Here is a 19,101-nt window from a genome sequence, read left to right as displayed (position 1 = left end):
CAAGATGACCAGGACTGGAAACTCAATGTTCAAGATATTGGACGTTCCAGAAGAATAAACAGAAAGGAAAAGGAGGTGGGGTAGCTTTGTTATTAAAGGAAGGGATCAGTGCAGTTGTGAATAATGATTTAGTGTAATAGGTCGTGATGTAGAATCAGTTTGGATGAAAATAAGGGAAAGAAATCATGGGTGGGAGTGGTCTATAGGCCCCGAGGAGTTGCCTCTCTGTAGGACAAAGTATTAATCAGGAAATAATGGAGGCGTGTAAGAAGTGCACTGCGATTATCTTGGGTGATTTTAATCTGCATATAGACTGGGCAAATTAAATTGGCAAGGGTAGCATGGAAGACGAATTTGTAGAGTACATCTGGGATTGTTTCTCAGGACAATATGTTGCAGAACCTAGCCGGGAACAGGCTAATTTAGATTTGGTAATGTGTAATGAGGTAGAATTAATAAGAGATCTCGTAGTTAAGGATCCTCGAGGGGGAAGTGATCGTAACATGATAGAATTTCAAATTCAGTTTGAGGGTGAGCAACTCGGGTCTCAAACCAATGTCTTCAAGTTAAACAAGGGCAATTACAGAGGTATGAAGAAAGAGTTGCCTAAAGTGGGCTGGGAAAATAGACTAAAAGGAAAGTCAGTAGATGAGCAGTGCAGACTTTTAAGCAGATATTTCATAACACTCAGCAAATGTTTATTCTGGTCAGAAGGAAGGACTCGATGAGAACGCTGAACCACCCGTGGATAACAAAGGAAGTTAAGGAGAGTATCAAATCAAAAACAAAGGCATACAAAGCGGCGAAAGCTAGTGGTAGGCCAGCGGATTGGGAATTTTTTAGAAACCAGCAGCGGATGACTAAAAAACGAATAAAGAGGGAGAAAATTGATTATGAGAGTAAATTGGCAAGAAAAATAAAAACAAACAGTAAGAGCTTCTACAGGTATATAAAAAGGAAGAGAGTGGCTAAAGTAAGTGTGGGACCTTTAGAGGATGAGACTGGGGAATTAATAACAGGGAACAGGGAAATGGCAAATAATTTAAACCAATATTTTGCATCGGTCTTCATAGTGGAGGACACTATAAACATCCCAACAATAATAGATGAACAAGGTGTAAATGGGAGGGAGGAATCTCTATCATGAGGGAAAAGGTGCTGGACAAACTGATGGGACTAAAGGCAAACAAGTCACCAGGACCTGATGGCCTGCACCCAAGGGTTTTAAAAGAAGTGGCTGCAGAGATAGTGGAGGCATTGGTCATAATATACCAAAACTCACTGGATTCTGGTAGGGTCCCAGCGGATTGGAAAACCGCTAATGTAACACCCCTATTCAAGAAAGGAGGGAGACAGAAAGCAGGAAACTATAGACCAGTTAGCTTAACATCTGTCATTGGAAAAATGCTAGAGTCTATTATTAAGGAAGAAATAGCAGGACATTTAGAAAAACATAATGCAATCAAACAGAGTCAACATGGTTTTCTGAAAGGGAAATCATGTTTGACAAATTTGTTAGAGTTCTTTGAGGAGATAACAAGCAGAGTGGATAAAGGGGAATCGGTAGATGTAGTGTATTTGGATTTTCAGAAGGCGTTCAATAAGGTGCCACATAAAAGGTTATTGCACAAAATAAGAGCTCAGGGTATTGGGGTAATGTGTTGGCATGGATTGAGGATTGGCTAACACACAGAAGGCAGAGAGTCAGGATTAATGGGTCTTTTTCAAGTTGGAAAGACATAACTAGTGGAGTGCCACAAGGATCGTTCCTAGGGCCTCAACTATTTACTATCTATATTAATGACTTGGAGGAAGGGACAGAGTGTAGTGTATCCAAATTTGCAGACAATACAAATATAGGTGGGAGGGCATGTTGTGATGAGGACACAAAGAATATGCAAAAGGATATAGATAGGTTAAGTGAGTGGGCAAAAACTTGGCAGTTGGAGTTCAATGTGGGGAAGTGTGAGGTCATCCACTTTGGTAGGAAGAATAAAAAGGCAGATTATTATTTAGATGGAGAAAGACTACAAAATACTGCAGTACAGAGGGATCTGGGTGTTCTTGTACGTGAAACACAAAGAGTTAGCATGCAGGTGCAACAAGTAATTAGGAAGGCAAATGGAATTTTGCCCTTTATTGCTAGGAGGTTAGAGTTTAAAAATAGGGAAGTCTTGTTACAACTGTACAGTACTAAAAGAGAGACCACAGGAAGTCAGAGAAACAGGGCAGTGGCAGGAGACGGTCCCCTGCAATTTCCCTGAATGTGTAATGAGTAAGGGCATGATCAAACCAGCTTCTCCAGAGGAGACTGAATTGGCACCGCAGGCAGATGGCCATGAGATCTGTCTATCAGACACTTTCTTTGGAAAGTTAGAGGACCCAGGGAATGAGACCCTTTCTCACCTGGTCATAACACAATCATCTTCCATGGTTTCAGCCTCATCACTCCAATGCTGGCCTGCACCATCTCCTCCATGGGGGTAAGGACATGCAGGCAAGCATGTCCCCCTCTGGTTAGGCACCACCTTGTCCTGCAAGAGAGAGGGAAGCATGTCAGTGAATGTGGTGCAATGCGGTTGGGTGATGTGCCTGTCACAATTCAATGGCTGGCAGTGTGTGTGCGGCTTGCAGCAGTGTGTGTGACGGTGAGGTGAGGCTATGAATGTTAATTATGAGTTTAGATTAGAGATACAGCACTGAAACAGGCCCTTCGGCCCACCGAGTCTGTGCCGACCATCAACCACCCATTTATACTAATCCTACACTAATCCCATATTCCTACCAAACATCCCCACCTGTCCCTATATTTCCCTACCACCTACCTATACTAGTGACAATTTATAATGGCCAATTTACCTACCAACCTGCAAGTCTTTTGGCTTGTGGGAGGAAACCGGAGCACCCGGAGAAAACCCACGCAGTCACAGGGAGAACTTGCAAACTCCACACCGGCAGTACCCGGAATCGAACCCGGGTCCCTGGAGCTGTGAGGCTGCAGTGCTAACCACTGTGCCACTATGCCGCCGCAAGTTGTGCTTGAGAGACAATATTGGTAGGTGAGTGACTGAAGCAGTGAGTGGTGAATGGAACCACGTGTGAGGCTAATGGTTCAGTTGTTAGGATATTGTATTTGACAATGTATTTACTGAGTTGAACACTCGTGAGGTCATTAAACTTCTGCCTGCACTGCATCCAGATCCTCTGGATACATTGCTGACATTGACTGTGATAGCCAATTGCTCCCACAGCCTTTTCAGTGTCTGTCTGGGAAGCCTCCTGGACCCCTGTGAGTAGAGGACCTCGCTCCTCCTGTCTGCCTCCTGTACCAAAGCCTCCAGTACTGCATCAAAGAAATGTGAAGCAAGCTTTCCGCCCTGTTGTACCACTTTCATTCCTCTTCCTGCTCAGAGACTTTTCCCTAGCTTTTTCCAACACCTGCTGGAGCCATAATGCACCACCCCTTCAAAAAGTGCAGTCTGGCTTTAGGCAGTGCAGGCTGTCTTTAAATGGTGCCTAGCCTCGCATGACGATGAGCCCTGTATGCAGTCACTAAGCAGCATAATCCTGGGTTTACGCTTCCATCATTTAAGTTAGCAAGCAGCACGAAGTTTGCATGCTGCCTGCATCGCAACAAATGGGCATCGGTTAATCGTGCATCCCTGTGCAGTTTTCAGGTCTTATCCAATTTTCCTCCCACTCTTTCCCCATGGCCCTACAATTTTTTCCCTTTCAAGTACATATCAATTTCCCTTAGAAATTTACTATTGAATCTGTTTGCAACACCCTTTCACCAAGTGTATTCCAGGCATAACAACTGAGTAAAAAATGTTCTCCCCATCTCCACCCCCGCCCCCCCCCAGATCTTTTGCCCATTAATTTACATCTGTATCCATTGCTTACTGACTCTCCTGCTAGTTGCTCCTTAATTACTCAAGATATGTTAGAAGACTGGTAAGACAAGTGAACATGAGAAATAAACACTGGAAAATTGTCCTATTGAAATTTACAGCCAGTCTCTTTAACGGACATCAATCCCAAAGGTGTATCTGAAAGAAAAGAGGAACTCGATACATAGGGACATATGGTTGCCTGAATTTGATTGCACATCATAGGCTCCCTGCCTCATTCTGGGCTTTCTTTAAATCTGCTATGTCTGTCTGGGTTCAACTGCCCCTCAGTGACATTAGCCGAAAACACAGCATCAGTTTCCACCTGTATGCGGACAACACCTAGCTCTACCTCACCACCGCCTCTTTCGACGTCTCCACTGTCTCTAAATCATCAGACTGCTTGTCTGACAACCAGTACAGGATGAGCAGTTAAATACTGGGAAGACAATAGCCATTGTTTTTGGTCCACGCAACAAACTCCCTTTCCTTGCCACTGACATCATCCCTCTCCCTGGCAACTGTTTGAGGCTGAATGACCTTGGTGTCATATTTGACCTTGAGATGAGCTTCTGAGCACATAGCCACACATTAATAAGGTCGCCTATTTCCACCTCTGTAACATCGCCTGACTCCATCCCTGCCTCACCTCATCTGCTGCTGAAACCCTCATCCGTGCTTTTTTTACCTCTAAACTTGATAATTCCAATGTTAGCCTGGCCGGTCTCCCATGTTCTACCCTCCGTAAACTTGAGGTCATCCAAAACTCTGCTGCCTCTTTCCTAATTCACACTAGGTCCCATTCCCCTATCACCCCTGTACTCACTGACCGAAATTGGCTCCCGGTCAAGCAACATCTTAATTTTAGAATTCTCATCCTTGTTTTCAAATCTCTCCATGGCCTCGCCCCTCCTTATCTCTGCAACCTTCTCCAGTCCCACAATGCTCCAAGATATCTGCGCTCCTCTAATTCTAGTCTCTTGTGCTGCCCTGATTTTAGTCGCTCCACTATTAGTTGTCGTGCCTTCAGTTGCCTCGGCCCCAAGCTTTGGAATACCCTCCGTACTCCTCTCTGCCTCGCCATCTCGCTTTCCTCTTTTAAGACACTCTTAAAACCTACAGCTTTGACCAAGCTTTTGGTCATGTGACCTAATATCTCCTTATGCGGCTCGTTGTCAAATTTAGCTTTATAGCACTCCTGTGAAGTACCTTGGGGTATTTTATTACATTAAAGGCACTATATAAATGAAAGTTATTGTTGTTGTTTAATGGGAAAAAATTTCTACAAACTATTTTGTGCATACATAAATAATCTGTGTGCTGATCTCAGGATACTGTGAATGGAAGCAGAGGATTAATATAGATGCCATCTTTATTCAAACAGCACTGGGCATGGCCCCTGTGATGAGGAAAAGGAGGCTGGGTGGGGGTGGGGAGTGGGGGGGAAGGGACAGACAGGGGGAATTAGGTAGAATGATAAGGGGGAGGAAGCATGGCGACAGGGAGGATTGTGATAAATGGAGTGAGCTGACCAGGCAATAAGGGTGGAGACAGTGTACAAGAAAATAAGATTAGCAGAAGAATGACCATTAACCTAAACTTTATAATATCTATCTGACCAACATCCAACTTTCTTTTCATCTTCAATGACTCATTTTTCCATGATGTGGCACTTTCATATTCCGATGAGCATTTGTTCATCTTTATTTTGCATTGACATTTTTACAGGGATTGAATAAACCCATTTCCGCACTTATTACATGGGATTTTCCAGAATATTTATCACTGTTTTGAGGATTGCATTCTGCAATTATCCCCATTTGCCCTGTGAAAACAGTAAATAAGTGGCCTCGTTTATATCCTGTTACCATCCCAGTATTTATCTTTACCTTTTGTTAAAAGGCTTTAGATAGATACAGTATTAACTGCTTTTGCTGAGAGTCTGCAGTAGATGTCCATTATAATTCTGTGATAAAATGCTGTTCTGATCTCTCATCTAACTCTCACCATCAACATTAAACAGCTTCCATACATCAACATTATCTATTCTCAACATCTTAGAACATCATGTTCACGTTTAATACTATTTTCTAATCAAAAGAGATTTAGTCTAGTTGAGCGTTGTCACTTGTAACTTTAACTCTCAAAATCAGCTTGCTCCGATTTTCTCAATTGCACACCGAAGCTGCGGATATTCTCCAACAGCAATCTACACAAGGTTACGATGATCTTTATGATAGTGTAGGGAGACCAAGTAGGATTGCGACAGAGAAGAAATTGAGAATAGGCACAATTGTTCTGGAGAAGAATAGGAGACTAAGCAAGATTGTGATCGAGCAGCTGGAAGAAAAGATGAGGTTGGATTCTGACGGAGCACAAGGAGAGCCAAGATGGGGGTATGATGAAGCAGATAGGAATATAGGAAGAGGAATAGATTATTCAGCTCCACAAGCCTGTTCTGCCATGCAGTGAGATCATGGCTAATCTTTATCCTAATTCCATCCATCCAGCTTCCTTGGTTCTATTTCCCTTTATACCCTTGGCTACAATAATCTATAAATCTCAGATTTAAAATTATTAATTGAGCTAATCCACTGCTTTTCGTGGGAGAGAGCTTCACACTTCTCCAGCCATGTGTGAAGAAATATTTCCTAACTTCACTCCTTCATAGTCTGTAGTGGAGGGAGAGTAGGCAGGATTAGAATGGAACAGTTGTAGGGAGAGAAGGCAGGGGGTGTGATGGAATAGATGGAGGAGTGGGTTTGCAGGGTTGGGTGTAGTCAGTGTAGGGAAAATAGGCAAGTGCATGATGGAGCAGATATAGTTTTCTCCAATTTCCCTCCAATCTTCCCTCAGGCCCTCTCTAAGCTCATCTTATCCATGAGACCCACCTCAACCCTATTCTCATCCAACTTCTCTTCCTGGATCCCATGTTAGCTCATATTGTTAATGGTTCCCTCTCCTCAGGTAGTGTCCCCCTCCCCTTCTAATCTGTCATTATCACCCTCCTCAAAAAACCCACTCTTGGCCCCACAGTTGTTGCAAACTACTGCTCCATTGCCAAGCTCCCCTTCCTCTCCAAAGTTCTTGACTGTGTTGTCACCTCCCAAATCCAAGCACATCTTTCCCACAATTCCATGTTTTAATCCTTCCAATCAGGTTTCTATCATGCCACAGCACTGTAACTGCCTTTATCAAAGTCACAAGTGACGTCTGAGGTGACTGTGACATATATAAACAATCCCTCCTCATCGTTCTCAAACTGTCTGCAGCTTTTTATACAGTTGACCACATCCTCCTCCTCCAATGCCTCTCCTCCATCATCCGGTTGGGTTGGACTACGCTTACCTAGCTCCACTCTTATCTATCCAGTCGTAACCAAGGAATCATCTGCAATGGCTTCTCTTCACACTCACAAACCATTACCTCTGGTGTTTCCCAAGAATCTATCCTTGGCCCCCTCCTATTTCTCACCTACATGCTGCCTGTAAGCAACATCATCCGAAAACATAGCACGAAGTTCCACATGTACACTAATGACACCCGGCTCTCTCTCACCACCACCTATCTTCATCCCTCCACTCACTCTGATTTTTCATGCTGCTTGTCAGAAAGCCAGTACTTGATGATAAATATTGGGAAGGCAGCAGTCTTGTCTTTGGTCCTCGCTGGAAATACCTTTGCTAGCCACTGGCTCCATCCACCTCCACTGTCAATATCTGAGGCTGAACCAGACTATTTGCAACCTTGGTGTCGTATTTGACTTTGACATGAGCTGCTGACCACATATCCACACCATCACCAAGAGCACCTATTTCCACCTCTGTAACATTGCTCGTCTCTGCTCCTGCCTTAACTCATCTGCTGCTGAAGCCTTTATCCATGCCTTTGTTACCTCCAGACTTGACTATTTTAATGCATTTTAATGAACTCAACCAAAATACTGCAAATGCTGGAAATCTGAAATAAAAACAAGAAATGCTGGAAATACTCAGCAGGTCTGGCAGCATCTGTGGAGAAAGAAGCAGCGTCAACATTTCAGGTCAGTGACCCTTCTCAGTGGTCTGGCAATGCCTCCATTTTAAAATTATCATCCTTGTTTTCAAATGCTTCCATGGCCTCTCCCCTCCCTATCTCTGTAACCTCCTCCAGTCTACAACCCTCCAACACCTCTGTGCTCCTCCAATTCCGGTCTCTTGCATAACCCTGAATTTCATTGCTCCACCATTGACGGCTGTGCCTTCAGCTACCTGGGTCCAAAGCTCTGAAATTCCTTCCTTAAACTTTTCCACTTTTCTACCTCTCTCTCCTCCTCTCCGACGCTCCTTTAAACCTACCTTTGATCAAGGTTGTGGTTACCTAACTCAATATCCCCTGATGTGGCTTGGTGTTGATAATGCTCCTGTGAAGCACCTTGGGGTTTTTTTACTATGCTAAAGATGCTATGTAAATGCAAGTTACTGTTGTTCTAGGAAGAGTAAGCAGATGGAGTAGATGTAGGGTAGCTAGTAGGCAGTGGTGCGATGGCAGAATATATGGAGACCAGGGAGGTTTGGAGAGGAGAACAGGCAATGTTATGATGGATCAGATGGAAGCAAACGATCAAGTAGGACTGTGATGAAGCAGGGAGAGTTATAGTGAAGCGAATATAGGAGATATCAACAAGGAGGGGTAGGAGAGTTCAGCTAATGTCGTGATGGAGCAAGTTGGCTGGAGACAAGAGACTGGACAAGATCAGGGTGGAGCAGTGGGAGTGAAGATTAGATAGCACTATGCTTGAGTGGGTTGGAGAGGAAGCCACATAGGGCTATGAAGTGAGGGAAGATTAATCAGGATTATGATAGTGGAGTGGAAGAGGAGGGGATTGAGCAGAGAATGGAAGGTGAGGAAAGAATGACAGGACAGGCACTGAAATGATGCTTAGTCGGGGAAACATTTCTTCAGGAAAATAATAATTTAATATTAATCATGATTGGATCAAAATCAGGATGAAATCAAAATGCATAATGAGCAATGCCACAGTCAGCAGTGATTGTTATCCTGTAGCTGAATTAGTCTTGCTACGAGTACGAATCCACTTTGTACTAAATTTTGTACTTAGGACTAGTTAAAAGTCACACTGAAGCTGGAGGTCAGTTCTCATTTGATAGTGATTCTGCCCTAACATCTACATTAGGTGTTCAAATCTGGGGGTGGGGGAATGAGACATTAAACTTAGGTCCCATGTGTCCTCTCAAAAAGGATCCCATGCACTATTTCAAAGAGCAGGAGTGTTCTCCCAGTGTCTTGACAAATATATATCCCTCAACCAACATCATTGAAACAGATGATCTGGTCATTTATCTCACTGATGATTGTGAAATCTTACTGTGCCCAAATTGGCCAGTGCTTTTTACTTCAAAAGTACTTCATTAGCTGGGAAACACTTTGGGATATCCTGGGGTCACAAAAGGCACTGTATAAACCCATGCCCATTCGTTATTTTTTCACTGTTACTGTCTTCACTTGAGAAACATAGTAGAGGAAATGTAATATGTTTCTATTCAACTTCTCAAATCGGGCTCCTTTTTAGAGAAAGAAAATTCACAAATGATTAATAGATCCAATGATAAAGCACAAGCAAAAATCTCTCTCAGCTCTACATGTGCACAGCGGTGCAGCAATCATGAAGGCACCGCGCATCCAGTCACAAGCTGTCTGCTTTAAGATACCACGCATGGGTATCGTGCAAATAAACTTAAAGGTACCATACACTGAAATAAACAGGCCGCGAAGAACAAAGAAAATTTAGAAGGATCATTGAGAACAAGGTTCTTTTTATTAGTGTCTGGAATTGCTAAAGGCGATAGGGGGTAAGACAGAAACAGATGCTGTTAACACATGTCTGTTTTTTCAGAGTACAAGTACTCTTGCTTTTATTGTGGCATGAATGATAACATAAACAAAAAACATGAAAATATACAACTTATATTACACTATGTGTTATGAACAAAATATAAATCTATAATTCTATGTTATATTTACATATCTTTCTTTAAATTTCAAGTGAGATGGTAGATTCAGTTTACTTTGTTTTAAGCTCCACTCGATTTGATTGTCTTCCTGAACACAATCTGTGTCTAATAATTTTTAGAGCCAATGATGGCCAATAAATACATTTTTAAAAAAACAGTACAGCATCAGTAGAACTGAGTAGTCTGAGATTGGGAATTATAGAATGCAAAATGCCAGCAAAACGAGAATTCCAAACGAGAAACAAAAAGGATAAAATTAAAAAAAAAGCAAAAAAAAAACTCCGACACAGTTTCCATTGTTGGCATATAGATCACAAATGGCTCACAGCCATGAAATCATGGTGAAACCTTACTGGAGCTAAAACAAAGTACTCTTGTAGTCTAGAGTCACATAAATAAACAGAGCGCCAAAAAAGAAATGGTGGAAAAGCCCAGCCAATGTGAGGCTAAAGCCCCACACAAGTCAGAAATTTGTTCACACAGTCAAGAAAAAAAAAACAAAAACTGGTTTCACATTTTACATAAAGTGATATAAAACACTTGGTTCTTTTTTTTTTAAAGCGGCATTTTTTTTCTTTATCATTACAGAGTGCTTTAGCGAATCAGCTCTAAATGACCATGACAATTAAATAGAAATGAGATTATGAGAATGCTCTCATTTCAGTCCCAACAAACAGTCCAATTATTTTCACGCCTGCTGATTAAACATCATAACATGACATCACTAGGACTTAAAGAACAAAAAAGAAAAAACTTTATATCTAAATTACCAGGCTTAAATATCTACAGCTACAGAATGCTGCATTGCCAATCAGATAGAACTGAGGAAATAAATTATACATAACTTACTAACTGGGGAATAGCTGACCATCATTGTACACTATTAAGAAGAGGCAGTTAAAATTGAAAAATACAGTCAAAAAATACAAATTAAACACTGACATGCAGTATATGATCAGCTAGTCCGCCGTTAACAACAAAGCCATTTTATTTTCATTTATCCAAAATCGTACTATTTGTGAGAGGGGGGGAGGGGGGGGGGAAGAAAATTTCCGACTCCCAAATTCCATTGGAGGTATGATATCCGTTTCACAAACTGCGCAAGTGCAGATCAACACCGTTTTTGGCAAACGGCAAACTCTGGCAGGAATAGGCCTCGTCTCTGGGTTTGTTTTTTTTTCCCCCAAGCGCCCTTCTTTTTAAGTGCTTCGAATGCAGAGAACAAAAACGTGAGAATTGAAGAAAGCCACCGCCTCTGCGAGGTTGCTAGGAAACGATGGCGGGGGAGGAATGGCGGCTTCGCGGCGGAGGGAGTTGGAGTGGACTTTGAGGACCTGGAATTTCATTTCCCCACACTGCTTTGCTATCACTGTCTCCGACACCTTATAAAGTACCGTAACACCCACACACACACGCACACGCACACACATACAGAATCCACGTAATAAAAAGTTTCACACGTCTTCAGTTATCTCCCCTTTCACCTGAGAACTGCACCTACAGTTTCCTACAGCTGCTGGTATGGAAAGGTGTGTGGGATTGTCTAAGACCCAACAATATTCCTAGCTTAAGTCTGTAGGAAAGCGCATGAACTAATTCCAACAATTACACATTTTGGCACTTGCTAAGAGTTGCATTTTGAAACGGTGTGCAACAAACAAAAAAAAAGTACTCTATGAGGGTGCAACAGTGTGTTGATATTCAAGAAAATAGATTCCTTTGAAACAAAGGTAACTTGAGAGCCAAAAAAAAATCTTTTTTTCCTTAATCCATCCAAAACAAGAACAAAAATAAAAGAAAAACACCTTTTATTGTGGCACAAAAATTAACAACAAAACACATTCACAAGCCACTTGTTGGCACTTTGTACCTGAGTGAGAATTTATAGAATTTTGTAGAACGACAGTCTAGACAAAGCTCAGGAGGGTAAGACTTCAGTGCTCGGGGATAGCAGCTGATTTTACTGGCATCGTTTTACCCATAGCTTATCATTTTTTCCCATGCCTGTACCATAGGCCGAGGTCTAGTAGTCAGTAGAGTTCTGACTATATCCTGTTTATTAAGACTAAATAGTTTTAAGTAACAGTCAGTGTATCAGATAGTCAAAATGTGCTTGGCCCCTGGTAGGATGAACCAGACAGACTGATTTTAACTCGCCGGCAGAGGCTCCTGGCCCCTCCCCCATCAGTCGGCTTGCGCTGCCACCTGACTTTCATCGTCACTGCCATAGTCTGCATCTGGGTCCTCCTCATCCTCATCCTCATATTCATCATACATCCCTCCATTCATGTCATTGATCCTCAGCTCGTCTTTCACCTGGGCCTCCCCTGATTTGAGGCTGTAAGTGCTCTGGATGACAGGCATGCTGGGCTCCGGACTGCTGGACATGCTCGAGTGCTCAGAGGGGATCCGAGGTGACGGCATCCCTGCCATAGCGATGGCACCAGGATACACCACTCCAGCCGTAGTAATGGGGATCTGACCTTGCTGCCTGTCGACACAAAGACAAATGTGCGTTAATAACAGTCCTTGCCAGAGAGTTTAGCTACGTTTGCATTCTCTTCCTGTCTGGAATACTTCACTTTCTGTTGTCATACCTTGCTGCACTTTTAAGTCGATGGTTTCCATTTTACATCCCTATATCGATATATATAAAATGGAAACTCCCATGTAAACTTGTCACATTATAATTACACCCTCCCACCAGAAGTGGTGCTGCAGAGCCTCTGTTTTCATAGAATCATACAGCAAAGCAGGAGACCATTCAGCCTATCATGTCTGTGCCAGCTCTATGAAACAGCTATCCATTTAGTCCCACTCCTCACACTCTTTCCCCATGGCTGTGCAAATATCTCAGGTATGTATTCAATTCCCTTGTGAAAGTTACTTGTGAATCTGCTTCTCCCGCCCTTTCAGGCAGTGGATTCCAGAGTATAACAACACAATTTGATTCACATTCGAGGCAGAAGACTGGAGAACCTCACTTTAGTGCTGAGAAAATCTGTCGGAATCCACTGGAGAATTCGCTGCTGTCACCATTAAAATAATAAACTGGCCCAAACCATCCCTTCTCCCCTCTAGGAGATTCTGACAAAAGTCAACTATTAATAAAGCAAACTCATATTTTCCCTCCATCAGTGTTCATATCCCAGTACTGGGGTAGTATGCTGAAGTATACATCTCCATTATACAAATTATATAAGGTCAGTGTTTCGTTGATGTATAACATTGTCAAATAAACAGCCTGAAAGGCAGATGGGCCTCAGTTAATTGTGGTATATTGGCAGCATTGCAGTTCCATCAGCCAGAAGTGCCCTTGCAATGAGTCACTGCAAGAACTGTCACAGCCTTGTCTTTCATGGAGCGAAGTTACTCATAACAGGAATGGCTTTTCACCACCGAGAAGGAAGGGCAGCCAGTGCATGGAAACACCATCACTGCCAAGTTCCCCTCCAAGTCACACATCATCCCAACTAGGATATATATCGCCATTCCTTCATGTTGATGGGTCAAAGTCCTGGAATTCCTGACTTAACAGCACTGTGACAGTGCCTTCACTGCACAAAGTGCAGTGGTTCAAGAAGGAGTCCCGCTACCAACTGTGCGAGTGCAACTAGGGATGGCCAATAAGTGTCGGCCTTGCTCTCGAGAATGATTTTGTTTTAAATAGAGATAATGGGTATGGCAGGCTTCACTGCCCACTCATAACAAAATCACAGGCTTGTGACATTTACATCTGTTCTACTGTGAGCCAATGGAGGGAATCTTCCCCCCTAGATTGCCACAGTGTAGCTGGATGCAGAGATGCAAAAATGTAAATTATTAGGAAGGTTTTTTTTTGCTTTTCAAATTTAAAAAGAGGGGAAGAGAATTTGCCCAATGATTCAATGTGAAAACCACTGCCCAACATGGTAATGAGCAACACAACTAGGAAAAGTTCCAATTTCAAACCAGGGTCTGTGTACCTTGGCATGATCCCATGATGATTCAGCAGGGTAGAATGTCTGCAGGAATTCTCTTGACGTGCCAGATTCACCAGAGTAATAATGGGGTTTAAAGGGTTAAATTACAAGGAAAACCTGACTTGTATCCCCTTAAGTTTATTACGTTGAGGGATGTGCTAATTGAAGTGTTTAAAATGATAAAGGGATTCAGTGGGGTAGATACAGAAAACCTATTTCATCTGAAGGGGAATCCAGAACAAGGGGGCACAATCTTAAAATTAGAGCCAGGCCATTCAGGAGTGAAATCAGGAAATGCTTTTTCACACAAAGGGTAATATAAATGAGGAACTCTCTCCCTCAAAGGGCTGTGGATGCTGGGGGATAATAGGAGTTTCAAGACTGAGAGAAATAGATTTTTGTTAGGTAATGGTATCAATGGATATGGAGCAAAGGTGTGTAAATAGGGTTGAGCTACAGATCCACCAAAAACTAACTGAATGGCAGAACTGGCTTGAGGGGCTGAATGGCCTCCTCCTTTTCTATGATCTCCTGAGTAATGGACTAATCCCACGGAAACATTTCGATTGCACACTCTGTGCAAGGTTTCTGCCTATCTACTGTAAGGTTATAGCAGGAGATCAGGAGACACCCTGATGGAACATCCACTCTGGTGTCTTTGGGTGAAAAAAATAGGAGAACGTAATTGAGGAAGGAGTGTACAAGGAGGATGGTAAGAGCAGCCTATTCATTTCATCACTCGTCCTTTAGAGAAGCATTTACTCTCTGCTTGGTGGCTCTTCTCCTTTCTGTCAGTCTTTAATAGCACAGGAGTTTACAACACAATCAAGTGACAAATCATGGTTGGATCTGTAACTAGTGTTGAGACCTGGTCAATTGGCATGCTGTCCCATCGCGCCCATATGCAGAGCCCAAACAACTGCTTAGTGAAAGCTTTGCAGAGTGGTATAAAAATGATGAGTGAAAATTGAAGTGTGACTTTTCTTACCCAACAGTAAAAAACTGTCGCATCTCTTGACGCCTGTTGCGCATCAATGCTTTGTATTCTCCAATCCTCAGTTTCTTGCCATCCACCACACAAGTACGCTTTGGTCGTGGCTTGTACTTGTAATCCGGATATCTTTCGAGGTGCTGTTTGCTGAGTCTGGCTTGTTCCTCATAGTACGGCTGCTTCTCCAGGTTCGTCATGGCCTTCCAACGAGAGCCTGTGGTAGCACAAGAGAATGGAACAGGTGAGTCACAGCAAAGATTCATGGCATCATGTGGTTGGGAAGAACAGCACAAGGAAAGAGCACAAGGATAGGCCTCACTTCCATAACCAGCCACCCACTAGTGTCAACTTTTCCTGAAGAGACTCATGAGCACATCCCAGGTATAAATAAAAGTGAAAGCAAAATACTGCGGATGCTGGAAATCTGAAATAAAAACAAGAAATGCTGGAACCACTCAGCAGGTCTGGCAGCATCTGTGAAAAGAGAAGCAGAGTTAACATTTCGGGTCAGTGACCCTTCATCGGAACTGACAAATATTAGAAAAGTCACAGGTTATAAGCAAGTGAGGTGACGTTGGGGCAAGAGGTAACAAAGGAGGTCTAGATTGGACCAGGCCGCATAGCTAACCAAAAGGTCACGGAGCAAAGGCAAACAATATGTTAATGGTGTGTTGAAAGACAAAGCATTAGTACAAATTAGGTGTTAATACACTGAATATTGAACAGCAGCAAGTGCAAACCTGAAAAAAACAGTGAGTAGGCAAACTGAACAGACTAAGATGAAATGAAATAAATGCAAAAAAAAAGATTGTAAAAAATGTAAAAAAGAATGTAAAAAGAAAGAAAAAAAAAATCACTAAAAATGAAAGTAAAATGGGGGGCTGTCATGCTCTGAAATGATTGAACTCAATGTTCAGTCCGGCAGGCGGTAGTGTGCCTAAAAGTGAATCATTTTGGTAGGAAGAACGCAGAGAGACAATGTAAAATAAAGGGTGCAATTCTAAAGGGGATGCAGGAGCAAAGGGACCTGGGTGTATATGTGTATACATCATATAAGGTGGCAGGACAGGTTGAGAGAGCGATTATTAAAGCATACAGTATCCTGGGATTTATTAATGGGGGCATAGAGCACAAAGGCAAGCTTGTATAGAACACTGGTTTGGCCTCAGCTGGAGTATTGCATCCAGTTCTGGGCGCCACACTTTAGGAAAGACATGAGAGAATTGGAGCGAGTACAGAAAAGATTAACGAGAATGGTTCCAGGGATGAGGAACTTCAGTTATATGGATAGACTGGAGAAGTTGGGACAGTTTTCTTTGGAGACGAGAAGGTTGAGAGGAGATTTGATGGAGGTATTCAAAATCATGAGGGATCTGGGCAGAGTAAATAGGGAAAAACTGTTCCCATTGGTGGAGGCATCGCGTAAAAGAGGGCACAGATTTAAGGCAATTGGGAAAAGAAGCAATGGTGACATGAGGAAAAGATTTTCCATGCAGTGAGTGTTTAGGATCTGGAATGCACTGCCTGAGAGTGTGTGGAGGCAGATTCAATCGAGGCACTCAAGAGGGAATTAGATAGTTATCTGAAAAGGAAGAATGTATCTGGCTATCAGGAGAAGACTGGGGAGTGGCACGAGGTAAACTGCTCTTTCGGAGAGCGCAAACAATATTAGTGAAACCTCCACATAGGAATGTTAGGAGCTGGCTCAAGGGGCTGAATGGCCTACACCTATTCTAGTCTTCTTATGTGCCGACATTTCATTAATTTGCATTCCCCGCACAGAACATCACCCATTGGGAGCGCATGTCAGGGATTTGTGCTCCCAGCTCTTCACGATTTCAACAGATGGAACACTGGGAGAGCAGAAAAATCCCTGCTATGTTCTCCCAGGAATGAAAATTCCTAAAATGATCTCTTTGATGCATTTTTACTTAAAAAGAGGAAATGTTATCATCATGACCCTTTTTTATCAACCCTTAGGAAGAATCGGGACTGATTTCTAAACATGCCTTTTGGTTTGTGGCCCATTTCTGTTGCTTTTTTTTTTATTAATTTGAAAACATTGTTTTTGTGTCTATTGGTTATTGAGCCTGACCGTGTTAAAGAGCTGAATTAATATTACTGGAGAATGGGGCTGGCGGGATTGTCCAGTCGGCAGCTGGTAGATTATTTGAAATGGTAAATGCATGTTAATTATGCTGAGTTGCTACCCAACAATTACAAAGCCCTTTATTGGTCACATTAACACGCCTATTGACAGTAGGTTAAGCCATCCAATGCTGTAATAATGCAAATTAACAGCTTATAGACGAAATGAACTACATGACCTTTGTTAACTAATGTGACTGAACCGACAGGAAGTGAAGCAAAATGGCCCATCGAATACCACTAAGAAAGACTTGCAATTGAGCAGCTGGCCTGCAGAGCCAAGCTGGAAGTGGGGCCTTTAAAGGGGAGTGGGAATGGGGGTGGGGGTGATCCTGGGATGGGATCCATGAGGATGATTATTGTGGGGTCGGGGCAAGCATTCACACTCATCCTGACCCCACACACAAAAAGCAACCACTGGTAAAATGGACTTGAAACATTTGTGGAGAGGCCTGCGGAGGTTCCTGTAAGGGCCACTGGTCCAGTTGCTCAGTTCCACTGCCCAGTGCACATTCCGCTCACTAAAAGACCATTATTGTATTGGGGTCCTTAAAGCAGAGCAGGACCCCAATTTAAATATTGTAACAATGCTCCCGTCGACTTTGGGGAAGAAGTGCCAGACACTCGGGGTAGATTGCCATCTACCGATAATCTGTCGGTCCTTTGCAAAACCCGGATGATGATTTCGATTCCATCCCATTGAAATCAGTGGAATGAAGTTTAGATCAATTTCATAAAGGCCGTGCAAGGTGAAAATCTACCCCACGATACTGGGTTCCAGAGTGTCAGCCACCCACCTGACCAAATCGATGTCCACCAAAACCTTCAGGTCTGGAAAGTTATCTTTCAACATTATGAAAGACATTACTTTATTCGCTATCCAAAATGGTCAAGGGCAAACATTGGGAGCTAGCATGAAATGGATGCATGGGGTTGTGAAGCTACATGTGCAGCTCTTGTCGCCCCATTTTATTTAGGTTTTACTCTGAAAATTTTTGCAATCAATGCAATCTTGCAACCAGCTTCCAGCAAAGGCATGGCGATAAAGCAGAAACAGCTCCAAGGAAATTCATGGCCATAGTTTCATGTCTACAAAGATGATTCACCCACATGCCAATCCATGCCAATTCCTGGGAAGAAGGTGTCATTGTCCTGCCCATGAATGATGCTGAAGACAGAAAGGAAGATGAAAAGGAAGAGTGTCATATCCAACATTTGGCTGGCCTGACCCAACAGGAATGGAAGTCTGGAAGAAACCATCTTGATTTTGCAAGCCCCTGGGCAGCTAATTGCCGAAGGAGCCATAGGCTTTTCTTTTGTCATGGTAAACAAGAGATACAAGAACTGCTAAGTTTAGGAGCTGCCCATCAATCTCTCTGCACATTTAAAGAGGCCTAACACTGCTTTAGGCAGTTACCAGGGATGCCTCGAAAGCACCCGAATCAACCTGGCGTTTCGAATGCTGTTTGGCCACAGGAGGCAGTCCCTCTAAATCACAGCTCTGCACTCCCATTTTCCAGGCAGAACACTAGTGTAATGAGGTCCAATGGCACCCTCCTCCAGGCTTTTCTTTTGATTGCACCTAGTGAACAAGAGGTACATAAACCACAAGGGTCAGGGATTTTCCCTTAGTCCTTCCCCATCACATGTTTCAAGACAGCAGCAGGCAGGGAGTGTCCTGAGCGCACAGGGCACCAGAACTGTTTTTGACGCTGTGCAGGATCAGTTTTCAACAGCTGCGTGATGACATCCTTGCATCACACTATGCAACTTGGCTGTGCACCGTTAACAGAGCAGCCTGCCACATTAAACTGTTGATTGCACTAGTGCACCACCTGCTCCCACCTCCTCAGTGCAACTCAGGGGTGTCACCAGTCAGACTTCCTTCGAGTTCTCTCTTGGCTGCCCCAATGGAATTCTTGAGGCAGCTTCAAATTGCTGACCTTCTGGAGATCTGTGCAGTTATGCCTGTTTCCCCAACGTCTTTCTTACTTTAACTTGCGCTGTTTATCTAGGAGATAACGATGTAAAACTAGTAACATAAGTTAGCATTTGCTTTTTGGATTGAAGACTTGCGAAACATAAAGTCATTTCGC

General features: G+C 43.0%; 1 protein-coding gene across 9 annotated transcripts in view; it reads right to left on the bottom strand.

The window, feature by feature from the left end:
* Positions 1–9,773: 9,773 nt before the first annotated feature.
* The window catches only part of sox5 (SRY-box transcription factor 5), a 334,797-nt gene continuing 325,469 nt past the window's right edge, over positions 9,774–19,101 (bottom strand). For all 9 annotated transcript variants that reach the window (XM_068058885.1, XM_068058889.1, XM_068058890.1 and 6 more), the window contains 2 exons: positions 14,855–15,071; positions 9,774–12,395 (listed from right to left, as the gene is read on the bottom strand). In XM_068058885.1, the coding sequence (XP_067914986.1) occupies positions 12,089–12,395; positions 14,855–15,071 (524 nt within the window). In that variant the 3' untranslated portion in view covers positions 9,774–12,088. The remainder of the gene's footprint in view (positions 12,396–14,854; positions 15,072–19,101) is intronic.

This window comes from Heterodontus francisci, chromosome 27 (genome assembly GCF_036365525.1).
Source record: "Heterodontus francisci isolate sHetFra1 chromosome 27, sHetFra1.hap1, whole genome shotgun sequence".
NCBI lineage: Eukaryota > Metazoa > Chordata > Chondrichthyes > Heterodontiformes > Heterodontidae > Heterodontus > Heterodontus francisci.
The sequence above is the reverse complement of the archived record's forward strand: the minus strand, read 5'-3'. Positions and strand labels throughout refer to the sequence as shown.